The 26,647-nt window shown below is 42.4% G+C and overlaps 1 protein-coding gene across 1 annotated transcript in view; it reads left to right on the top strand.

The window, feature by feature from the left end:
* The window catches only part of gnas (GNAS complex locus), a 44,860-nt gene that overhangs the window by 14,084 nt on the left and 4,129 nt on the right, over nt 1-26,647 (top strand). Inside the window, exons 3-9 of the mRNA XM_020940805.2 lie at nt 9,023-9,077; nt 9,195-9,314; nt 14,250-14,347; nt 19,581-19,635; nt 19,787-19,860; nt 21,166-21,224; nt 25,109-25,229. Of these exons, the coding sequence (XP_020796464.1) occupies nt 9,023-9,077; nt 9,195-9,314; nt 14,250-14,347; nt 19,581-19,635; nt 19,787-19,860; nt 21,166-21,224; nt 25,109-25,229 (582 nt within the window). The remainder of the gene's footprint in view (nt 1-9,022; nt 9,078-9,194; nt 9,315-14,249; nt 14,348-19,580; nt 19,636-19,786; nt 19,861-21,165; nt 21,225-25,108; nt 25,230-26,647) is intronic.

Below are 26,647 nucleotides of genomic sequence, written 5' to 3'. Positions count from 1 at the left end.
TCGTGTAAGAGCTACAGTTGTTGACATTTTCACAGTTTTGAGTAAAATGGGTTTTTCATATTAACTTTGCACAAACTTACGGTAGTAGACTTGGCAGACCTTTTGTATCACAGCCATGATTTAGCCTTTTTTACACTCACCCATATCGAATCTATTTGAAATATATCGTATCGAATCGAAAGTGCACTGTATCAAAAAACATATCGTATCGTGGCCTATGGTTCGAGATATGTATCGTTTCAGCAACTTCTTAACAATACCCTGCCCTAATGGTAACATTCCATCATAGACATATATGTAGAACACCCCCAGCATGATGTCATTGAAAAGCATCAGTACTGCCGCAATGGTCACACGTGTATCTTCCAAAAAGTTCTGACTAGTGTTGTTTACATAGAACGCTGTATATTACAAGGCTGTGTCATTTTGCATTTACAGAAAAGGCCCATCTTCCCCCGCTTCTTATTTTGACCCAGTTTCACTCTGTACATCTCAAACTCACATCTTCGGTACATCGAGAGTTACAGGTCAAAGGTTCATGAATACCTCTGTGTAACTGAACAATAGTTTATATAGATTATAGATTATAGATCGTTAAAAGGCCCATATTAGGCTGTTTTCTGATCTGTTGTTATGTAGTTTCCTCATCAAAAACAGACCTGGAGTTGTGTTTTTGCTTCATTTACACATGTTTAACACACAAACCCTGCATGTTTAGGCTGAGTTCGTCTCTCAAACAGAAAAAACTCAGTTCCACCTTGTGATGTCGTGCAGTAATACAGGAAGTGCTCCACAGTGTTTTTAAACTCCATACAACTTCACTAGAAACATTTGGATAATTTCAGCCTTGAACTTGCCAATCTCTACTGAACTAAATGCAAATGCCTGCTAAAATGCAACTTGAAAACTGCCACTTCATGATGTCACAAGGTGGAACGGAGCATTTTGAGCTTTGGAGATGTAAACTAATCCATGATGTGTGAATAAACAAAACTCAACTCCAGGTATGTGTTTTTATGAGGTAACCACATTATAACAAGGCTAAAATCTCAAAATGGTCAAATTATCATATAGAACTTTTATTTATTGTGTAAAATCCCTCAGTTGTCCAGGTAGAATCCTTGGCAAAAGGAGAAATTCAGTTTGTCAACTGGACAAAGGTTATTTTGGTCGAAGACATTTCAGTTTCAGTTCATCCAAGGTGCTTCTTCAGTTCTGGTCAGACGCTGGAGGACTTTGCCTTATATCTGCCTGAAGGGGGTGCTAACTACACTGAAACTACTCTGAAACTAACACCCCTATTTGTTTTCAGTTTCTGGTGTAAATAGGTGTGTTAGTTTCAGAGTAGTTTCAGTGTAGTAGAAGGAAGTGTCCACCAGTGTTTGACCAGAACTAAAGAAGCAACTTGGATGAGCTGCAAAATGTCTTCGATCAAACTAAGTTTTGTCCAGTCAACAAATTGAATTTCTCCTTTTTCCAACTTTTATTTATTCTCATTTTAGTCTCTTTTTTTGCATGTTGACCAATATCACGTTGTAATTTCTACCTATTGAGTGTGTTCGCTGTCTAATCTCTGGTGATGTCCTAATTTCACACAATTCACAGCTTTACGGAAGACTCACCATTTAGTATTAGTAGTATTAGTAGTAATGGTAGTAATAGTTGTAGTAGTTGTAGTAGTTGTAGTATATTTTATTTTAAACTGAACTGAAAAGCAAACATTTTTTATTATGCATTGCAATAATAATTTAACTCTATCTGTGCTTCTCAAGAAGACAGTGAACTTTGTCCTAGTTTTCTCTCATTTCTGATTTTGGTGACAATTATAATTTAACTTCCTGGTTGGAATTCCAAAACGGTTACCTGGCAACCGGTAATGCTAACAAGTGCCAAAGCGACGTACGTTCAATTGCTCAACAGTTATAATTAGACTCATTAAAAAAAAAAAAAAGGACAACGCCTAGGTGGAATTTCCTGTATTGATGACGTAGGTACGACTTTCCCAAACTTACTAACACAGACCCTTTTAAAAACTGTAAACAAAAACATTCAAAATTCCAGAATGGAGGCAAAAGTGAAGTGGGACATCGTGTGATTTCAATGGATACATGTGAGCGATGTCAGAGCTCTTCACTTCATCTACAGATATATTACACAATTTCATCATAAATTGTACATTTTGTGAAGCTCAAATACAACAAATTAACTTAAATGTGTTCCTTGGAAATAAATAAAAATGTTTTTTGTTATGTTGTAAAATCATTAGCATTTAAATTAATTAATCATTGAAACTGCATCGTGTCCCATTCACTTTGGCTTTCACTTGCCTCCATTCCAGAGTTTTAGACATGCCAATGACAGGATTTTAAAGGGAAAAGCACGAAAACCGGTTCCATATATTTTAAGGTATGGGGATTCTAGAATATTCTGAAAATTTTGAAATTCCCAGCATAGTCCAAAGTAGTGATGGAATGGTGTTTTTATAGGTCGATATGTGTATGTTTTCTTTATATTACTGGGAAATTTTTGGTTATTTTTCAGCAATATGATAACAATATAGCAGATACAGTTAGATTTAGTTTTTGTGATTTAAATCTTCTTTTGGTTTGGTTTTTGTGTCATATTATCGTTTGTCTATTTGCTTCAGCAAAATATCGCACTTTGGAATTTCTTATCATAACAGGCCTACGTGTGTGCATTTGTGTGTCCATTTGTGTTTTGTGTGTGTGTGTGTGTGTGTACGTATGTTTTGTGTGTTTGTGTACATATGTTTGCGCGTGTTTGTGTGTCCGTATATGTGTGTGTGTTTGTCTGTACATATGTGTGGCCATATGTGTGTGTGTACGTATGTTTTGTGTGTGTTTGTGTACATATGGTCATGCGTGTGTTTGCGTGTACTTATTTGTGTCAGTTTGTGTGTGCGTGCGTGTGTGTGTGCATGCATGCGTGTTTGTACGTCTGTGTGTATGTGCGTGCATATGTGTGTGTTTGTGTGTCTATGTCAGTTTGTGTGCACGTGTGTCCGTGTCAGTTTGTCTATGTGCGTGTGTGTGTGCGCGTTTGTGTGTCCATGTCGGTTTGTGTACGTGTGTGTGTCTGTGTCAGTTTGTGTATGTGTGTGTGTGTTTGTGTGTCCGTTTCAGTTTGTGTATATGTGTGTGTGTGTGTGTTGTGTGTGTCCAAGTCAGTTTGTGTACGTGTGTGTGTCCATGTCAGTTTGTGTATATGTGTGTGTGTTTGTGTGTCTGTGTCAGTTTGTGTATATGTGTGTGCATGCGTGTCTTTGTGTGTCCATGTCAATTTGTGTATGTGTGTGTGTGTGTGTGTGTGTGTCCATGTCAGTTTGTGTATTTGTGTGTTTGTGTGTCCATGTCAGTTTGTGTATTTGTGTGTTTGTGTGTCCGTGTCAGTTTGTGTATGTGTGTGTGTCTGTGTCAGTTTGTGTATGTGTGTGTGTCTGTGTCAGTTTGTGTATGTGTGTGTGTGTCTGTCAGTTTGTGTATGTATGTGTGTCTGTCAGTTTGTGTGTACGTGTCAGTTTGTGTGTGTGTGTTTGTGTGTCCAAGTCAGTTTGTGTACGTGTGTGTGTCTGTGTCAGTTTGTGTGTCCGTGTCAGTTTGTGTACGTGTGTGTGTGTGTTTGTGTGTCCATGTCAATTTGTGTGTGTGTGTGTGTGTGTGTGTCCATGTCAATTTGTGTGTTTGTGTGTCCGTGTCAGTTTGTGTATGTGTGTGTGTCTGTGTCAGTTTGTGTATGTGTGTGTGTCTGTGTCAGTTTTGTGTATGTGTGTCTGTCAGTTTGTGTGTACGTGTCAGTTTGTGTATGTGTGTGTGCGTGTGTTTGTGTGTCTGTGTCAGTTTGTGTACGTGTGTGTGCGTGTTTACAATGGACAGACATAATTTGAGATCCACGCGTGCCACTGAAGGTCTGTTTACCGTTTCAGATGAAAAACAAGGCTGATCTGTGTCACTGTAACACGCCACAGGGCTCAACGAGTTTGGAGGAGAAACACGACAAAGTTTAACATGAAAGAGTGCGGTTTTATGGCATACAGGCTTTAATGGACGGGGTGGAGTTTCAGTGGCCGTGAGCTTTTACTCCATGTTCGTGATCGTCTATGAAGCAATTTTACTGTCTGACCACATTTCGTCATTTTCATTTCATTGCAAAGGTTGATGGATCTATTTAACGAGGGGCGAGCTTTAGACTTCATTATAAATGTTGTTTTCTCAACAAAAACATGCCTGATGTGGTTTAATATGTCATCCAAGCATGTTTGAGTAATGTAGCGATCTCTCTCAGGCATTAGCACGAGGTCTGTCACGATAACCGAGATGAACCAGGACTAAAAGAGGATTGATCCCAGCACTGAACCAGGACTGAACCAGGAAGACTAAAACAGTACTAAACCAGGACTGAACTAGGACTAAAAGAGGACTGAACCAGGAGGACTGAACCAGGAGGACTGAACCAGGAGGACTGAACCAGGAGGACTGAACCAGGAGGACTGAACCAGGAGGACTGAACCAGGAGGACGGAGCCCACGACGGAGCCCACGACGGAGCCCACGACGGAGCCCACGACGGAGCCCACGACGGAGCCCACGACGGAGCCCACGACGGAGCCCACGACGGAGCCCACGACGGAGCTAGGACTAAACCAGGACTAAAACAAAAATGATCCCAGGACTAAACCAGGAGGACTGAACCAGGAATGAACCAGGACTAAACCAGGACTAAACCATGACTGGCCCCGGACTGGGCCCCGGACTGAGCCCCGGACTGAGTTTCAGGACAAGGTGCGCCTTGTGGGTAAAAAATGACAATATTCTATCAGAAGTGCCTTTCGTTTAGACGGTGACAGCGGTTTGGGGCTTAAAAATGCAAAAATTTGAAACCACCGTCCAGAGCGGAAAAGTTGAATACTCTCCGCTGTAACGTTTCCGTCAACACTGCCCACACTGTTCTGTAATACTTTTTTGTTCTTTGTCTGCGTAGCTATTTTTGGGTGAACCTCCGTGAGCTTGTGGTCTTCTTAACAATATATAATAATCAAAAAGGAGATACGCGTTTCTTACCTTTGAACCGGTTCTGTCTGTCCAAAACTCATTCAGTCTAAAAATATACCAAAAAATATACCAAAAAATACTGGCGATATATCGATACAGCAGCCCACAATATCGATACTGCATTATCATATTAAACGATACGATATATCCATATTTCGATATTTTTGCACAGCCTTGTTGTACAGCTCCTGGGTCACATATGGCCCTTTAAGCTAGTTTGGAATTATAAACCCCCCCTCCTTGAACCGTCACCCCTCCTTGAACCGTCACCTTATCATGGTGGAGGGGTTTGAGTGCCCGAATGATCCCGGGAGCTATGTTGTCGGGGGTTTCATGCCCCTGGTAGGGTCACCCAAGGCAAACAGGTCCGGGGGTATGGGTCAGACGAAGAACGGTTCAGAAGCCCTATATGATGATGTCCACTCAGAGGCCAGCGACGTCACCACGGGGCCTGGCCGGGCTTAGCCCGAAGGAGCGATGTGGGGCCGTCCTCACGTGGGCCCACCACCCACGGGAGGATCCATATGGCGCCGTTGCAGAGAGAGCTGGGCAGCTGTTGACGGCGGGGGCCTCGGCGACCCGATCTCCGGACATGGAGACTAGCTCTGGGGACCTCGCTGGGGGGAAAGGAGCCTGAGCTTGTGCTCAGGCTCAGGGTTGAGCGTTAATGACTAGATATAGTTGGCCTCACCTCCACGCACAGTTTGGGCTCTGGAACCCTGAGAACCTTGAGAGGGGCTGGACTCTCCATTTCTCTGGCGTTGGCCGCGTGGAGCGGCGGCAGGCTGGTGTGGGCCTGCTCATTGCCCAACAGCTCAGCCGCTGTGTGTTTGAGTTCACCCCGGTGAACAAGAGGGTCGCGTCCCTGCGCCTTCGGGTCGGGGACAGGTCTCTCACTGTGGTGTCGGCCTACGGGCCGAACAGCAGTGCTGAGTACCCGACCTTCTTGGAGTACCTGGGAGGGGTACTAGACAGTGCACCAACCGGGGACTCCGTTGTTCTCCTAGGGGACTTCAACGCCCACGTGGGCAACGACAGTGACACTTGGAGAGGGGTGATTGGGAGGAACGGCCTCCCTGATCTGAACCCGAGCGGTGTTTTGTTATTGGACTTCTGTGCTAGTCAGTTTGTCCGTAAGGAACACCATGTTCGAGCACAAGGGTGTCCATAAGTGCACGTGGCACCAGGACACCCTAGGCTGGAGGTCAATTATCGACTTTGTGGTTGTGTCATCTGACCTCCGGCCGCGTGTCTTGGACACTCGGGTGAAGAGAGGGGCTGAGTTGTCAACTGATCACCACCTGGTTGTGAGTTGGGTTCGCTGGCGGAGGAGGAAGCCGGAAAGACCTGGCAGGCCCAAGCGTGTAGTGAGGGTCTGTCGGGAACGTCTGGCGGAGCCCTCTGTCAGAGGGACTTTCAACTCGCACCTCCGGGAGGACTTCTCCCGGATTCCAGGGGAGGCTGGAGATATGGAGTCCGAGTGGGCTTCATTCTCGGCCTCTATTGTCAATGCGGCTGCTCGGAGCTATGGGCGTAAGGTCTGTGGTGCCTGTCGCGGCGCCCCGAACCCGGTGGTGGACACCGGAAGTAAGGGATGGCGTCAAGCCGAAGAAGGAGTCCTATCGGGCCTTGCTGGCTCGGGGGACTCCTGAAGCAGCTGACGGGTACCGGCGGGCCAAGCGTGCTGCAGCCCGTGTGGTCGCGGAGGCAAAAACTCGGAGCTGGGAGGAGTTCGGGGAGGCCATGGAGAAGGACTATCGGACGGCCTCAAAGAGATTCTGGCAAACCTTCCGGCTCCTCAGGAGGGGGAAGCAGTTCTTCACCAACACTGTTTACAGTGCGGGGGGAGAGCTGTTGACCTCGACTGGGGACGTTGTCCGGCGGTGGAAGGAGTACTTTGAGGATCTCCTCAATCCCACCGTCACGTCTTCCGAGGAGGAAACCGAGGCTGGGGACTCGGAGGCGGACTTGTCCATCACCCTGGCTGAAGTCACTGAGGTGGTTGGAAAGCTTCTTGGTGGCAAGGCTCCGGGGTTGGATGAGATCCATCCTGAGTACCTTAAGTCTCTGGATGCTGCAGGGCTGTCTTGGCTGACACGCCTCTTCAACATTATGTGGCGGTCGGGGACAGTACCCTTGGACTGGCAAACCGGGGTGGTGGTCCCTCTGTATAAGAAGGGGAACCGGAGGGTGTGTTCCAACTATAGGGGGATCACACTCCTCAGCCTTCCCGGTAAGGTCTATGCCAGGGTACTGGAGAGGAGAATCCGGCCGATAGTCGAACCTCGGATCCAGGAGGAGCAGTGTGGTTTTCGTCCTGGCCGTGGAACGCTGGACCAGCTCTACACTCTCCGTCGGGTGCTCGAGGGTTCATGGGAGTTTGCCCAACCAGTCCACATGTGTTTTGTGGATCTGGAGAAGGCATTCGACCGTGTCCCTCGTGGTGTCCTGTGGGGGGTGCTCTGGGAGTATGGGGTCCAGGGCCCTTTGCCTAAGGGCTGTCCGGTCCCTGTATGACCGGAGCAGGAGCTGTGTTCGCATTGCCGGCAGTAAGTCAGACCTGTTCTCGGTGCATGTTGGACTCCGCCAGGGCTGCCCTTTGTCACCGGTTCTGTTCATTGTGTTTATGGACAGAATTTCTAGGCGCAGTCAGGGGCTGGAGGGGGTCTGGTTTGGGGACCACAGGATTTCATCCCTGCTGTTTGCAGACGATGTTGTCCTGTTGGCTTCATCGAGCCAGAACCTGCAGTGTGCACTGGGGCGGTTTGCAGCCGAGTGTGAAGCGGCTGGGATGAAGATCAGCTCTTCTAAGTCTGAGGCCATGGTTCTCGACCGGAAAAAGGTGGCTTGCCCTCTCCGGGTGGGTGGGGAGTCAAGTGGAGGAGTTCAAGTATCTCAGGGTCTTGTTCACGAGTGAGGGGAGGATGGAACGTGAGATTGACAGGCGGATCGGTGCAGCGTCTGCAGTGATGCGGTCGCTGTATCGGACCGTTGTGGTGAAGAGGGAGCTGAGCCGAAAGGCGAAGCTATCGATTTACTCGTCAGTCTTCGTTCCTACTCTCACCTATGGTCATGAGCTCTGGGTAGTGACCGAAAGGACGAGATCGGGTGGCTGGGCGCTCCCTTAGAGATGGGGGTGAGGAGCTCAGTCACACGGGAGGAGCTCGGAGTAGAGCCGCTGCTCCTCCACGTCGAGAGGAGCCAGTTGAGGTGGCTCGGGCATCTGTTCCGGATGCCTTCTGGGCGCCTCCCTCGGGAGGTGTTCTGGGCATGTCCACCAGGAGGAGGCCCCGGGGAAGACCCAGGACACGCTGGAGGGACTATGTCTCTCGGCTGGCCTGGGAACGCCTCGGGGTCCCCCCGGAGGAACTGGAGGACAAGTCTGGGGTGAAGGAAGTCTGGGAGTCCCTGCTTAGGCTGCTGCCCCCGCGACCTGGCCCCGGATAAGCGGACGAAAATGGATGGATGGAATTACAAAATAATCATGTTTTATAATTTTACCTCATACATGGACTAAAGCTGCATTGCTTTTATTTTGGAGGTGTTTGACATTTTTTGTCAGGCAACTTCACTTTTTCATAACGGTTATAACATAAACTCTTCTCAGTTTTACCAGCTCGTCAAAACAATGAAATATACTGCATTTTATAAAGAAATACAATTAATATTATGCAGAATTGAGCACTTTGGCCTGGCCCACCACGATATTTTCTGTTTCTCATGTGTCCCCATGGAAAAAATTACTGAAAAAATATATTGTCGTGATGTGATCTGAAACCCAGCAGCTGTTTAAATTTGTTTGTATAAATATGTTCTGAAATGTTATTATTGTATTAGAATGTGAATTTTGAACAGAATCCAATTATGATTAAAACATAAATTGCTTTAATACCCCTTTTGTGAACCCTCCATTTCCACTCCACTGTTTTTTTAATAGATGCATTTCTGTTTCAGGGAGAAAAAACAGAAAATCCAGGACATCAAGAATAACATTAAAGAGGCTATTGAGGTGAGTCACTCGGTTATTTCTGCTGCTCTCAGAAAAATCATTAGTTTACTAACCATACCTTTTTATAAGTCTAAGGTATATTTTCCCCCTGGTAAATGTACGATTGTGTTTTTCCAGACGATCGTCACGGCGATGAGCACCCTCACGCCGCCCGTGCAGTTGGCGTGTCCCGAAAACCAGCACCGAATCGAATACGTCCTAAACCTCGTCAACCAGAAAGACTTTGAGTTTCCACAGGTGAGTAGCGACGGAACAGCATCCAAATCTCTCCGTACGAAATTTTCGCGATGCATGCGTCACAGAGTACGATAATTATGGCGATATTTATTTTGTGAAGTCTAACAGAACGGTGAATATGCCTTCTCAAGACTTTGGTTCCATCATTATCCAAAGAATTAAGTTATTTCTTCATGTAGTCTCCACTTAAAAAGAGCAAAGCATTATGGTCTCTGTAGTTCCCCCTGTTTATTTATAGTAGTTTGTAGTTTCCTCATCACAAAACTGACCTGGTATTGTGTTTTAATTCATTCACACATGTTTAACACACAAATCCTGCGTATTTAGGCTGAGCTTTTCTCTTAAATGGAAAACACCCTGCTCCACCTTGTGCTCTACTGTGTTTTTAAAGGGGCAGTCCAGAATTTTGGACATAGGACCTCATTTTCTAGTGATCCAGAGTGTTGGCGACGTATGGAGAAACTTTTTTAAATGTTCCATCCAATCCTTGTATTTGCAGAGGTTGCTGGTGCTAGACTAGTGCATGTTAATGGCCATAGTTATCCTGCCACTAAAAACAGTCTTACCCACTCCACAAAACACCCGAAGTAAAACAGTTATTACACCAGACTATCGATGTGAACGTCTGTGTTCATAGAATAATGTTTGAAATAAAACTAACCTTGCATCGCATGAATCGTTGCATGTTGGACTATTTTCTCATATGTCAGTCCGCCGCTGCTGAGCTTTTTATCAGAAAGTGCAACTCTCTGCTGCTGCTCAGCCATAAATCCTTCAAATGCAAGGTTGGTTTTACTTCTAAAATTATTTTATCAACACAGACATTTACGTCAACATCAACATTAATCTGTCGATTACCTTGCATCAATTAAAAATGTACTTTTTCATGTACTGCAAGTTTTTTTTGAAAATCTACCTTGATAAAGTGAATATTTAGTGTGTGGTTTTAAAGGGATAGTTCGGGTTTTTTGACATGAATCTGTATGGCATCCCCGTGAACAATGTCGTGCATCCACACTGACTTTACCCCCGACAGTGTCCGGTGAGCTAAGATACTGGCCGTTTTCGGTGCTGCTGAAAGTAGTCCGGCAAGTTGGCTGGGGACAGTAAAATAAAGCGTTTTTCTTCTCAAAACAATATGTGTTCAAAAGAGTGATATATTTGCATCACAAAACCATCGTCCTCCAAAACGTCAGACCTTATAATCACTTGGCACTGTTTTCTCTCCGTTCGTATCACTGCGCGCTGCCGCCAGGTGACAGCTGCACACGGATCCATCACTTTCTTCAGTTGTTCGGCAGTGTTTACATGCGCAGACCGCCGCGACGCGAGAGAGCTAACGTGAGGGCAATAAGTATATAAGCTTGTATAAGATACATAAGAATATTCCCTTGGCTTTGTGGTAAAGGCAATGTCTTCATCGTCGGTGTCATAATCAGACATGTTGTCGCTAACATTCCAAGTAGTAAACAAAGTGAACCATGCGCGGCTGTCACCTGGCGGCAGCCCGCAGTAATACGAATGGAAAGAAAATAGTGCCAAGCGATTATGAGGTCTGACTTTTTTGAGGACGAAGGTTTTGTGATGCAAATATATCACTCTTTTGAACAGATTGTTTTGAGAAGAAAAACACTTTATTTTACTGTCCCCAGCCAACTTGCCGGACTACTTTTGTCAGCACCGAAAACGCCCACTATCTCGGTTCACCGGACGCTGTTGGGGGTAAAGTCAGTGTGGATGCACGACATTGCTCACGGGGATGCCATACAGATTCATGTCAAAAAACCTGAACTATCCCTTTAAGGACCTTGGCATTCTAACATGTTAAACTGCACATATTTCAATTATTCACTGTACTGAGCAGCAGTCTACGGCCCTCGATCAGCTCTCTGCTTCGTCTGTGTTAAGATGAAAAAAGTTTGGACACCCCTGACTTAGAAAAATTATGTAGTATTGGTCCTTTCATTGTAATCGACTGATACTGTAGACACAAACCTGCCCTAGAGTGGACTGGTCCCAGCAGAGGCCAGGGTAACACTTCTAATGAGCTCAAAGCTAACATCCCCAAAGGTAATTAATTAATGAAGCAAACAGCTAATTGAATAACCCAGACAAAGTGGGAATTACCCCTCCTTTTTGACTGGTGTGGAGTACAAGAGTGGAGCCAAATGAACCTAGCAACCAATGAAGCTGCCAGTGTTAGTGTGAAAGTAAAAACCATCTCTTATTAGGCCTGTCACGGATAACAAATATTGAAGTGTGATTATATTACTAGAGATGTAAGAATATCCAAATCTCACAGTACGATATTTATTGCGATATTTTGAAGAGGCTGATATAATTGCAGATAGGACACTTTTTTTTACTTAAGAATTCAAGTAAAAAACATATTTCTGCATGTTGTTTGCACTGAAAGGAATCATGGGATATGTAGTTCCCTATGTTTATAAGCTGTTGCTGTTATAAAACCATGTATTTAAGCAAAAAGGAACTTGTGATTCAATATATTGTGACCGTGTGGCCCACGGGACTTTTGATGATACGATATCACGATATTTTGGTTATTGTTTACATCCTTATATATTACTGATGAACTTGGAACAGAATTATCCCCAAAAACTATTCTAAATGCACAATATTGTTAAAAAATACAACCAATTGCCCTCAGTGTCACTAATGGTCGAGGCCTAGAGCAATTTGATTTTCTCTCAATAATGACATTAAATGAGTTTTTAGTTTATTTTAAAACAAGAAGACACCAAAATAGTATCTTATCTTGGTTGTCAAATCTATTTTAACTGTCAAAGCGTTTCCCTTTTCACATTAGAATGGACGAGTTAACTTGACCCTGATTTGAACATGATCATATACAATTGATGTAAACAAAAATGTGATTATACTAGCAAAAACATAAAACTACTTTCAGCTCTGGTTTTCTAGTAGGATACTGAATAAAAATAATAAGATAAGTTTCCAGTCCACCATAATTCAAATAGAGATGTGTGTGTCAAGAGCAATGGGGAAAAACAGACAATAACATATAAAAAAAAACAAAACAAAATTATAGTGAGGGCCTCAAACTTGAGATCACATAGGGCCCCCAAACTTCTAACTCCGCTACTGGTCGTTTCTCCACTAGGGATGTAACAATAACCGAAATATCATGATATCGTATCGTCAAAGTTCTCACAATAATATCGTGGACCATCACAATGTATCGAATTACAAGTCTCTTTGCTTAAATTAAGAGTTATGGTGCAGCAATTGCTAAAAAAAAGACACAGGGAACTACATAGACCATGATCCTTTGCTCCATTTCAGTGCAGACTACAAGAAGAAATAACAGTTCTAAGCACTTTTAAGTCTTTGGATTAAGTCTTGTCAAGGAATTTTAAGAGGAAAAAGAAGCATATTAGCCTCCACAAAATATCGCAATAAATATCGTACCGTGAGATGCATATCGTGAAAATGTCGTACCGAGATATTTCGATATTGTTACATCTCTAATTGTGAGCCTCCCCATCATATCATGAGTTTTCCTACGGTATCGCAATAAATATCGTAGGTTCATACCATGATGATATCGTATCGTGAGACTTTGATATTGTTCCACCCCTACGCTCCACAGATCTGACCTGTAACTTGGTCTGGTTTGGTTTCTGTAGAAAGGTTACTTCCATACTGTGAAATATTCCAGACAAAAGGATTTGGCAGACCCTCCACCTGAAAAGTTACACAATGTACTTTAAATAAACAGCAGGATGAAACACTTTAGTAGTCGGTATGTATCTATAATGAGTCCTAAAAGTTGTTTATTCAACCTTCTACAGCTCAGATCTTATAAAAAATATAAAAAAAATAGCAAAAAGTTTCACACTAGTACATAAAAAAACAAAACAAATTATTGTTCCATCTTCAAGCATTGAATGATAAGTAGATATAGTAATTATTGTGACAGGCCTTTCTCTTGTTCTCTGCCATTATTTACATTCACAGATCTGTACACAGCATTCGTTTGGCTCATGCGCACCTTGTGGTATCAACACAATCACACACAAACACAGACAGACTTTTAATACATGTCATAATAATTACTATATCGACTTATCGTTCGATTTATTTTGGGCCTCAGTATTCCTCATGGCTACGTTTTCTTTGTAATAGTGGGAAATTTCTGCCATTTTGATGTAATAAAGTAAGACTTTAGAAGGAGAGAGTAGAAAAAGTAACTGCAATGGCTAATTGGTTAATTTTATCGTTTATTTGTTGCAGCTCAGGCTTTTTGATGATATTGAATATTTCAAAGTGGTTTACTGGGATAAAGAAGTTTAAATATGATCATTTATTTCTCTGTATCGTGCTTCAAAATGGCAAAATCTCTCAAAATGATTGTGTATTTCTAAATATTTGAACCAAACTGCCCTCAGACACTAAAAGCTACTGCATGGAAGTTCGTGCGAAACAGGAAAAATTTCTAAGGAAAATGTATTTATACATAAGAGGAAAGATTAAACACAAGATTCACGTCCAAATCTTCACCCAAATCACTCCATACCTCATCTTTTTTGTTGTTGTCCCATGTAAATTTTTATAATCTGAACATTAGTTAACTTCCACGCACTCCTTTTGTAATAAAAATTTGTGGATTTGTGACTTTGAGCGTCTGAAAAAGAGCTTTATAACACTAACGCATTATTATTTTCTTGTATTAATTCAAACTGATGTGATTTGATTATTACTGTCCTGAACCTAAACAATACAGACTTTTTAATCAGTTCATTTATCACTAAAATAGAAGTCTGAACTCTGCTCCAAACCACGTGCTTTCACTGACAGAGGACTGGCTCTAGACCTCTCCCTGTTATACCTCGTTAGCTCGTTCAAAGTCCAGTTTAAATCCGGTTGCTTGATTTGTGGTGCCCTCTGTTTGCCCAGGAGTTCTACGACCATGCCAAGATGCTGTGGCAGGACGAGGGGGTCCGGGCGTGTTTCGAGAGGTCCAACGAATACCAGCTCATCGACTGTGCACAATAGTGAGTGGCTTCATCGACTGCACCAACAACACACCTACAAAACCAGATAAAAACAGATACATTTACTTGATTAACAGATTAATTATATAATATTGTTTACTTTTCATATGATGCACACTGCAAAAAACAAACAGCACATCTTCATAAGAAAGGGTAAAATGGGATAAGAAATTGCGTATATATGTTTTATGAATTCTTTTCAAAAACACAGAGTCTGGGCAGGTCCAAAATAAGTGAGAGGTGGTTATTATTTTTCAGTTCAAAATGTACAGTTTGTGTTCATTGTCCTACTAAGATGATTCTTTAGTGGATAACAACAAAGTAGAAGTGGAGTAGTAGATTTCTCTTTGCTTGTTGGTGATGAGATATTTGTGAGATCATGTCCGAACATGTTTCCATGGAATATTGTCAGTAGATTCGGGGTCTCACAGCGCACGAGTAGGGCTCTGTTTGGGAAGCGCACTTGTGGTGACAGTTGCTCTTTTTCCATGATGACTCATTATAAGACAAGTTTAATTGAAGATGAAGCCAAGTAAATTCCTTTCGAAGAGTTTGGTGCAGCGTCTTCACTCACGCTGCTCAAGCCTCCATCTTCAGGTGCGGCCCTGTCCTGCCACTTCCCCAGTTTAGGCTCCTGGCTCCACTAATGACATCACTCTGTTAGAGCCAATGAAACAGCGGCAGGTGTAACCCTGTCGTCATATCACTGAATACATCTCAGAACATCTAATAAAAAAAAAGTGAACTAAAACACGTTAAATTAATACTATTGAGTTTGGAAAAATATCGGAATAAATGTATATGTTTGTTAATTAAAATAAAATGTCAAATATTGGTAGGGACTATTTTGTCTTCCCCAAATATTTGTTGTGACATGTCCCCCCGTCCCTCTGCAAACCTATGCTCTTGTGCGTATGGGTCAAACATAAGCAAACAATTGAATCAATGCAGCTGCACTTTGTATTACTTCATAGATGTATTTATTTCTTTGTAGTTGAAAAAGTAAGTCAGTAGTTTAAAAGTCCTTTTCCCCCAGTATAGAAACAAGTTGGGGACGCAACTAACTGCTTGAATGCATGTTCCTCCAGCAGTCACCGTTTGGGAACAGGAGAAATTGTGTTCAGCCTGGGGTCCTCCAACCAGGATTGTTCTAGTAGAGGAGTAAAAGCTCTGTAGAAAATGACCAGGCTGGAATTAGCATTTATAGAAGTATGTATCTGTGGGTTTCACAATGATTAAAAATTAAGATCTTTGCCATCTTGACAATTGCCAAGTTGATACGAGAGTTTTAATTCTGCTTTAAAAAGACCATGTAAACACTTAATTCTTAATGAAAACTATTATTAAGCAAGTGGGTGGTTTATTCAGATTTTAAAGCCAAATTAATTTATTCCTCAATCATGTAACAGTTTATTCTTCTTAAAAATAATTCTGGTCATTCAGTACATGCTCGTTGGGTCGCCCTTCTAACATGATCCAGATGATCCAACTCCACCAGTCCTGGCTTCGGACTTTCATCCATGTCTCTTTGGATTTGCGAACAGGATGCAGGAGTGGGCTGAGGTAGAGCAGCCTCACACTCAGTTTGTCTTCTTTCTCTCTTCTCCGACACTCTTCCCTTCTCCTCCTCAGCTGACAGACGTAAAGCGTGATGAGAGAATTCTCCAGCTGCTGCGCAATTATCATCAGAACGACTGCGAAAAAAGTTTGGACCGTGTTGGTGTCCGTGGCGTAACGACAAACCGAGATGATAAAAAAGCCGGTAGCAGCTGAAGTTTGTGTTTTCTTGTGGTCGACGTAAATACGTTCACGTCCCTGTCCAATCAGACACCTCCTGACGTTGAGCAGAATTAAATAAAGACGATTTAACGGTGTTTTCCATGTAAACCTCAATTCAGAATTATTTCTTCCATGTAAATAAGGAATTTGGAATTTGGAAAACATCATGTAAACGTGGCCATTAAACAGCTTTACCTTTACATTTATTCAGTTTCAGGCATTTTTGTAGCTTAAAAATGACAACAACAAAAAAAAAAAAAGAATGAACACACAGATCTGACCTGTAACTTGGTCTGGTTTGGTCTTTATGAAGAAAGAAATGTTTAATGCCATACTGTGAAACATTCCAGACAAAGCAATAACATCTCAATGAAGCACCTTTAAGACTAAGCTCGACATTATGACATTCCTAGAGTCCTATATTTGCAGTGCGAGCTCCAGTACTGATTTTAATTCTGTGCCAAAATATTATGCATTTTAATGAAAGAATGTTATTATGTTGTGCTTGAATTTGAAGGAAGAAGTCAGTAAAATTCACTGACAAAGATTGAAATATCTTGCAGTAAACGTCTTTTTTTTTTTTAAACAGGTAGTATATGACAAAGCAGACCTATAAAAACTTTCTCCTTGCCAAAAACAGACTAGAGTTTGTTGTGTTTTGGAGCAAACATGGCTGCAGCTGAGTCATCTTTGGACTGGACCACTTCAGGCCGAGCGCGGGGGGGATTTAACACTTGAACTCTTGCGATTATCCCGCCGTTTCCTCTGCCCGCATGTCGGTCTCTGGGACAGGAGGGTCAGGGTGGTACGTCCCCTCTCGTTTGGGTCCAAATGCCCTCGGCTCATCTCCCCGTGTTCCTCTCTCTGCGTCTCCACTGTGGCACATTCGGAGACGCTGGACTATTTTTAGCGCCTGTGGTGGAGTCTCCATGGAAACGCTGTGAGGATCTATTTTTGAAAAGTGCTTCCTAATGTCAGACATGGGCCTCTATAGCACCAGCTCCGCTCCCATAACTTCCGTCTGAGCCCGTGCGGTGCCCCCGTTCAAAATCAGACCAGCTCCTCGTGCGGCTTTATTGATCCACACAGGGTATTGTTTGGACACAGTAGCTCACACGTCGCAGTTTATTATAATAACAAGGAAGAAGATATTGATTGATTTTAGTGAGTGAGCGATTGCTTTAGGGCATATGACAGTAGTTACATATTTACATTATTTACATTTGATATGAGAGCTTTAATTCTGAATAAAAATGAATTCCACTTTAAAAAGAACATGTAAACACTTAAGTCCTAATGGAAATGATTATTCGGATTTAAACTTAATTCCGAAGTAAGTGAGTGATTTTATTCCTCGATCATGTAAACGTTTAGCCAGGCTGGCGCCACCTAGTGCCTCTGCTCAATTTCATTTCTCTCCGGTGACTAGGTTAGGAATCAAAATAACACTGGCCTGTTCCAAAAACAGTCCAGTGTTATTTTGTGCGAGTTCGGGCACCAGCCAATCAGTGAAGAGACATTCTGTGTTGTCAATGATTCCAGAGATCGAGGATTTAAAGCTGGAATAAAGAGAATGTTTGGTGAATTTTATCAAGGGGAAAGACCTTATTGCCCTTCTTCCTAAGGGATTTGATGCATTACATACGTCACGACCAAATAGCAGAGATTAGTTAAATAAAAAAAGTACCCGCCTACCGTCAAGCGAACGAATCCTAATGCTGCGAGGTCAGACAGTTTCCACGAAGTGAAACCGACTGATGAATCAGACTAGTAAACATTTATTCTTCTTAAAAATAAACCTGGTCGTTCAGCGCATGCTCGTTGTGTCGCCCTTCTGACGGAATCCGGATGATTCGGCTCCACTAGTTGTCCCTTCGTCTCTTTGGAGCGGGATGTCGGAGTGGAGCCATTGATTCAGTTCGTCTTCTTCCTCCTATTTCTTCTCGTCATTTGCATTTCGCTCGGCTGCACTTGACGCAGGTGGTCATTGAGACGTGTCCCACTCACTCGTGTTGATTTGGCATCGTGACTTGTTTTGTCACATGGGGATGAACTGTTTTGGTTCTGACGGCGGCACTAGTTTGTCTTGCGGCTTCATGTTAACTGCACAGACAGTGGCGCTTTCTGCACTCGGGCTGCGTGCGCATCCGCTGTGTTGATAAACCATCCCATAGACCAGGGGCTCTTAACCTTTTCAATCTTGGGCCCCGACTTTTTCTGAATAAACTAACCTGGGGCCCTATCTCATATTAAATGCATTATATTATACTGGTTGTGGGGCCCCCAAATAGGTGTTCCCGGCCCTACTTTGGGTCCAGTTCCTATGGTTAAGAATCACTGCCATAGACTGTCACGTTTGTTCCATTGTTACTACGCTAAGGAAACAAGAGGATGCTGTAGCGAGCGACAGAAGCCTTTTGACATTCAGTCTCTTTGGTGGAGAGAGAAAGATGAGGAAAAAACAAACAAGCATGTGTTATGGAAAAAATTATATATCTCTTGAAGATAAATAATGAATCCATTTGCGAAGCCCGATGAGTTTTTGGAATATAGACCAAGGTTTATTCTTGTTACAGCAGATATGGACAGGGCCTAGGCCTGTTTCGGCCAAAACCCAACAGCCTCTCACCCCTGTCTCCTCCCGTCTCTTCCCATCTCCCTCCTCCCAGAGCATTTGAGCTCTCAGTATTTATACAGAAATACAAGTCACATACATACATATCAATGCAGAGTGACTTTTGTTTGAGAGGCTGGTGCTAAATTAACATACAGTTGTTGATAACAAAAGGCTTCCTGAAGGCGGAGACAGTTGTGCCTGATGAACCTTTACACATGTTAATGACTGGTTTGGGTTTCAGGTAGAAATCACATTAATTTACACAAGACAGATTGAGAGAAATCTTTCCACAATCTAAATTTCTATCACACATGCAAATAGAAATGATCGCGGCCAGAAAAGTTATCGAGCTCGTTAAAAATTATCGTGCGATTAATTGATTTATTGATTGATTACAGGCCTAGTGGAGAGGCGGGCCCACTCTCACAAGAATACATGTACTTACTGGTGTTTCTGAACAATAAAATCGCCTCTAACAAAGCAAAAGCTGAATAGATTTTTAATGTCGTAACCGTGGAACATGGTATTAAACATTTCTATCTTCATGGAGCCCAAACCAGACAAAGTTACAGGTCAGATCTGTGGAGAAGTGACCCCACTCAGTCAGAAAGCCTGTTTTTCTCTGAGCTATAAAACCACCTGTAATTAATCTAAGTTAGTTCTGTTGATTGTCACACTGTGGAACATTCCGGGCAGAGCTGTGACATGTCCGTAGAAACAAACAGGTGACTGACCCTCCACCAGAAAAGTTACACAATGCACCTTTAGGTAGCTGAAGTTAATGCACTTTTGAGTAGTTTTCCTTGAATAATTAATATCCTTCTCTTCTGTTTCTAGTTTCCTCGATAAGATTGACATAGTGAAGCAGAATGACTACACTCCAACAGATCAGGTGAGTACATTCACCCTGTCCACACTCATTTTGTTAATAATTTATATCTTCTCTGTTATGTACAATTGTTTTCTATTATGTAAAATAGAATAAACTAAAGTATTGTTAGTGTGTGTGTTTTTAAAAATGTGTTCTTTGTGTTTTGATGCAGGATTTGTTGCGATGCAGAGTGTTGACTTCGGGAATCTTTGAGACGAGGTTCCAGGTCGACAAAGTAAATTTTCAGTAAGTGCACAAAGTTTGGTCATTTTATTATTACACAAGACCCACTTTAACTTACAGAGGATGGAGCGTTAATATATATTAAGTTAGTTAATTTATATTTCTTCGGTCAATTAACATAATCATTAATCATATTACAATGATTTAACACATAAATTATGCTTAGCTCTAAAGTTATTCTACAAACCAAAGAGATTTAGGTTGAAGTTTAACACTTATTTTGCCAAAACCTATTAACATATAGAATAGGAATTAAGACAGCAGAACTATTTTTACCGTCTTAATTTTTTTTGTTATACACACATACACAATACAGGCACACAATCCCATTCATGGTACAGAGGAACATGGGAGAGTAGAATATATGGTTTATACTGAATCTATTGTGGCACAAGCAATCTATTTTGAATCATTTTATGTAATATATGTTCAATACTGCAAACATAAATACTTCAATACCACATACATAAAGCATCATTGTACATAGGGGAAAAGTAGACTATATAGAGATTCATGGACACAGTGAAGGATATGAAGGACAGAGGCTGGACTTGAGGGACAGAGGAGGGCAGAGAGTGCGTCTTCAAAAGATGCAGAAAAAGCTTTAATTATGTTTTTTTTGTTTGTCTGGTATTATGATGGTAATAATTCACACCAAAATCTTGTCAAGGTATTTTAAAAGCAAAAAATTGTCCCATTTACAATTATATCACCCTCTTCAAAATTTTTGCATTTTGAACGTAGCCTAAGCTACGAGCCAATTAAACGGACACTTCCCCATGATCCATCCAATGTCTTCCTCCACTCTGATTGTTTACTCATTGCTGCCGGTGCCAGAAACCAAAGTATTGTTTGTGCAGACTCGAAATTAGACAATCATTCAGGTTACATTCACGTTGTTGTTTTTTTTTCCTCCCTCCATTTAACATCACACTGCAGCCCGATTGAGTATATAAAAAAATAGTCTAATGAAATGTAAGACCTTTGTGAAAAAAATAAAACTTGAACAACATAATTTAAGACTTTTTTAGGCCTTAATTTAGGAACATGAAATTTAAGACCCCGTGGCTACCCTGGTATAATATCGTAATATCGCAAGCTTTCCAATGATATCACAATAAATATCGTACTGTGAGGTTTATACTGTGACAATATCGTATTGAGAGACTTGGATATCGTTACACCCGTATTGTCTGGTAATGAAGAAAGTGATTCAAACTAAATTCATTGCCTGTAATTGATGGTACCTCAGTCCTCCACACGATGGCAGTATGATACAATAAACTTATCTTCTGTCTTTCCCCACAGCATGTTTGACGTCGGCGGTCAGAGAGACGAACGCCGGAAATGGATCCAGTGCTTTAACGGTAAAATACTTCTCCTGATAGATGCGATTTTTCCCTTTCTGCCTGTTTACATAGTTTCTAACCTGGTTTTAACATGTTGATAATTTGATCAAACAAAAAAAACTTGAAAACAGCTAAAAAATAAAAAAAAAAGAGTGAGAGAAATAATTCAAATGTTTGAACAAAATTCAGCGCAAATCTCTATCAAAATCACTACATTTTAAGGTCTGTAAGAAGTCAAAATCTTTTTTTACTCTTTACCTATATTTTTAAACAGGCACTTTAGTACTATTACTTGAGTAGATCTTTTCATGTGATACTTTTCTGTTGGGGGTGGGATGAGACAGAATTTTCACGAGACGAGACACGAAATAGGGTCCACGAGAATGAGACGAGATTTTTAAATAATTTACAATAATCTGATCTAGTTATAAAATGGGAAAATTAAGCTATTTTCCTCCTATATAAGGCCTATTTAAACCCCTGTGTATATCACCACTTGTATCACTGCTTATTTTTTACAAGATACTCAATAAAATACTGTTACACATCTTTATTATTCAAATGATTAGAAAGAACCTGGGATTGCCCCTCTGTTCTGTGTTGCTCCAGCTCCTCTCCCCCACTGCTGCTGCTGTCGTCAGAAGAGAGAGAAGCGCTCCTCCTCTGTCTTTCTCACTTGAAACTAAGTTATGGATGAAGAAGGCCTAAATATCTTTGTGGATATTTTTTCTAACAATGTTTAAATGAGGAAAAAGCCTCATGTTCCGTGCTGTTCACCGGTGAATCTGACGTGCGCATATATTTCAATATAGTTTTTAGCGATCTTTTGGTATGAAATTTACCAGGGTTTATCTACATCAGTATTGGTCCTGTCGTTACTAAATCAAAACTGAGACAGAGCTGAAAGTGTTCTCAGTCTCTGTGTGAGCTGCATGTTTCTATGTGGAGGAATCTTTTAGCTACAGCTGCTCAAATATATGCAACTTTCCAGAGCGAGACACGTAAAGCTGTCATGTAAAGGACTCTGAGTACAGTTTCTTTAAAAAGTTACACAAGTAAAATAACTGAGTACTCAGTACTACCCATCTTTGGTGAAAATAAATAATATCCACATGAACTTTTGTGAAGAACATGTTAAGGAAACATACTATAGTATCTCCTACAGACAGACAGACAAGCGAAATGCCATTGGATTTGATTTGTTTTCATATTTTATATATATTTTTATTTTTTTGCTGGCTGCACAGTTTGTGCTGTGGTGCAGCTGGGTGACATTAGCTTCTTGTGTGGTGCTCTCTGCTGCTGATTCCTCTCATGTGACCTCATCCTCCTCCTCACCAGGTGCTTAGTGTGGGGTGTCCAGGAGGCCTCCACACAGGCTGTGATGAGGCCTACAAACCAGAGCCCATTCACCAAATGCGGAAGAGGGGGTCACAGGTCATACGTCAGTGCTCCCTGAGCACTGATGGGGTTAGGGGTGGTTGGAGCAGTCCAGCACCACCCACACAGGGCAGCGCAGGTGCAGCGCTTCGCCTTTGGGGGAGTGACCAGATGCTTGTGGATACAGTCCATGATGACGTCAATGTACCCAAGACTCACGACGGTGTCGAGAGTGACCCAGTTCTTGTCTCGGCCTCTGCACAGATCGCTGTAAACTGCCTTGGCCACTTCCTTGATGTGGTGAACATCAGGTTTGACTTTGATGTCCCAGTGGCTGATCTCTGGCTGCAGTTTCTGCAGCAGGTCCGTACAAAGAGCCTTCACATCAGCAACCTTATCAGTCTGCATGATTCGAGAGCTCACCTCGAACACTAGGCCACTGCAGTGGAAGTTATCCCACTTGTCCACAGATCTGATAAGATGTAAGATCTGGTCTTTCTGTGCAGGAGTCCCGGCTGTGGTGTCTACTCCAGACTCGGAGGGCACTCTTCTGGGGGGGTCGGGGGCAGCCGTGGAGCTTGTGGCTGTGAGATTTTTAACTCAGCCACACTGCGGATCTTTAACAAAGCTCTCCTCACTGGGTCTGCCCCGGGCTTCTGGCTCTGCTGTCGGTTCAGCCAGTCACGTTTGTTTCCCATGAAAGTGTCCACATGCGCGTGCACGTCTTTCTTCTGAGGCTTGCCTTCATTCTTGACCATGTTTTCAAAGAGGATCTCAGTGAGGGACTCACTCACCTCCTCAGACTTGCCATTTTCAATGCTGTGTGACAGTCTGCGGTAGAGGCACTCCTCCTCGGTCTCTGGCTGGGCGTACTCCGACTGGACGGTGTCTGCCTGCACCAGTTCCTGCAGGATGGGAGAGGCCTCCTCCAGGATATGCTCCATAGAGGCAGTGAGGTGTTCAGCCTGTTCAGTCTTCAGGCTGACAGCAGAGTTTCCTGACCAGCTTTTTGAATGCTACCTCGGCATAGCACAGTGCAAAGAAGGACTTTACCTTCTGCTGTGCTCTATGGAAACAGGACATTTTCTGTGCCATAACAGAGGGAGGCAGTTAACGGGCCTGCCTGATGAGGGGCTGGGCTGCTCTGTTCACACACAACGATGCTGATAACACTGGATGCAGAGGCCTCACTGCTCTGGCTAAGCTTCTTTTAGGTCTGCTTCACTTGCCTCCACAGCTTCCCTCTCCAGGATGTCCTTGACCACCTGAGTAGCTTCCCTCAGGCTGGGGGGAGAGGCCTGCTGCATGTACAGCTGCATGGTAGACAGTAGCTGGACCAGGCTCTGGATCTCCTCAGAGGGACTATGAGAGGATTCCATACCATCAGAATCGTTTGGAGAGTCATCCCCTGTGTGAACGCAAACACATGGGCAAAATCAGCCGAGTGCCTTCATGATCCTTAGATGCCTGGATTTGGGTTCCTCCTCCAGAGGCTGCAAGTTGTCCTCTGTCTTGTCCTTAGACAAAACGGCATTGACCTCATTTGCCACCTCACAAGCTTAACAAACTTGAAAATTTACATTTTTTTAAATTTACAGTTTCATGTAAACCCCTCTATATACAGCTGTTATCATATTTTTAGGAAAAAGTTATAACGTAAAAAATTCAGTCTGTAAGAAAGTTCATAGTTCAGCCGAAGCAGTGGCACTTCACTACCCTGATTCATCACCGGTTTCACTTTGTGGAAACCGTCTGACCTCGCAGCATTAGGATTTGTTCGCTCAGCCTTAATTAATAATTGAGATTAAGCCTGCACAAAAGTGAATATATTGTAAAATCACTGTATAAGTGCACAGGCCGCAGAAGACTTATGGATTCTAGCCAGCAATAACTGGGTCACATGACACCTCAGGTCACATGACACCACGTGGTTCAGAGACACAGGCAGAGGTTTTTTGCATTAATAGATTGATTTCCATGTCTTATATCTGTGTAATCCCTCAGTGGTCCAGGTAGGTTCCATAGTGTCTATGGGCGTATACTGATCTATTCTGTGTGCTCTTGAAGATCATTCTATGGTCCCGAGGCAATTTCTCGTCCCATCCCTAGTATCTGTGCTTTTACTTAAAGGTGCACTGTGTAACTTTTTAATTTGGGGGTCTGTCACGGTGGAGATACTATGACTTTGCCTGTAATATTCCGCAGTATGGTTTTGAATGTATATATGATGCATTTATTCAATTGTGGGTGTTTTTATTGCTCAAAAATACTTTTAAAAACATGTATTCTGACCGAGTGGGTTCACATTTTTAAAGATCTTGCCCTTAAATTAGCCCGGTGTCATCTCCTGCTTCTCTCTGTGGAGAATTAGAAAGTTTAATGCCAGACTTTAAAACATTGCAGGAAAGCCATAACATCTCCAGCGAGCCCTCTACCAGAAAAGTTACATTCTGGACCTGGCGTCAAAACACATTTGACTACTTCTTCCACCACAGCTCTAACCTCTTTGTCTTTTTATTTAGATGTAACGGCCATTATCTTCGTTGTGGCCAGTAGCAGCTACAACATGGTGATCCGAGAGGACAATCAGACCAACCGGTTACAAGAAGCACTCAACCTTTTCAAAAACATCTGGAATAATAGGTATGTCCCCACTGACACAGCACGCTAGTTCTATATTTTCCGCACTAAGGGGCTTTGGATTATAAGGCGCACTGTCATCGAATGGTTTACTTTTGAACTTTTTTCACATATAAACCACAAGGCGCATTAAACAAACACAATAATTAGATAAGTCAGTCAAACTTTATTTAACGTGTTCACAATAACTCTCAACTTTGTTCAATTGTAACGAATAACAAAAATACTGTCTGAGACTCTAAATTGTTAGTTAATTCACAATAACTCATAATAGTTCAAACAGTTGAGCGATTACGGCATCCAGCACGCCCACATCCCTCTCGTCATTATCCGAGTCAGTGTGATTACTGTTCCCTGGCAGTTCAGTGATGATTCCGGTCTTGGTGAAAGCTTGGACCACAGCTGATACTGATCCTTAACCCGGGCGTTCATGATCTCTTGGCAGATTGTGGCGTAAGTCGCTCGGCGCTATCTCCCTGTCTTGGTGAATGTGTGTTCTCCTTCTCTCATCCACTGCTCCCACGCACCTCGCACTTTCACTTTATAATAGTCTTGAGTTTAAAGTGGCCGTTGTGAGCGTGTCTCTTGATAGGTGCATTTTGATATTAAAAGGAATCACAGTATGTGTTACTCAAGAGATATTACTCAAGATATTATCGGACTAATGCAAAGAGAAAAGTGTTGAATGGGTCATGTATCATGGCCTTGTAAACCGTGACTCCACTCAGCCTCGTTTGCTCCGTATTTTCTAGACAAAGTTGCAGTTGAAATTGTCGAGATTTACTTTGAAAAGAGATTATTATTACATTTTGGCAAAAAGGGTTTAAAAAAAAAAAAAAGACAGAGTTCACTGTATTTGACGAGCACTGTGTTTTTGGGACTACGCAGAAAACGTTCCATTCCGAAGTCGTTTTGAAGAATGCCAATGGAACATATCGCCATCTGCTGGAGAGGCGGTGGTTTTACGCAGCACAGTGCGTCATTGAGATTACGTTCAGAGCCTTGAAATCGCAGTATTAGCCTGGACTTGAATGGAGGATGAGAAAACGTGACCACAACTATTTGACTTGTAACTCGAAAAAGGAGGATTTATTGAAATACAGATTATTATTGACTTTTATGGAATTAAAAGGAGGTCAGAAGCATCTTCCTCCTACAGTAAAAGTTAAAATTTTCATCACAATTGACTTATTTTTTTGTTTTGTTTTTTTGTTGTTGTTTTTTTATATGGCATTTTTATATTAAAAGGAATCACAGTATGTATTACTCCGTGATGCTCCTAACTGCGGGAGCCGTAATGCTGCAAGTGGTGCGGCTTTGTAGTTTACTAAAGTCGTACTAAAACACCCCAATAAATTCATATATAAGGCGCTCTGGATTATAAGGTGTACAGTTGTTTTTTTGATGAAATTAAAGGCTTT

The sequence above is a fragment of the Boleophthalmus pectinirostris genome, unplaced genomic scaffold (genome assembly GCF_026225935.1).
Source record: "Boleophthalmus pectinirostris isolate CB_2022bp ecotype Guang Dong unplaced genomic scaffold, ASM2622593v1 HiC_scaffold_8, whole genome shotgun sequence".
Taxonomy (NCBI): domain Eukaryota; kingdom Metazoa; phylum Chordata; class Actinopteri; order Gobiiformes; family Gobiidae; genus Boleophthalmus; species Boleophthalmus pectinirostris.
This window is presented reverse-complemented; position numbering and strand designations above follow the sequence as displayed.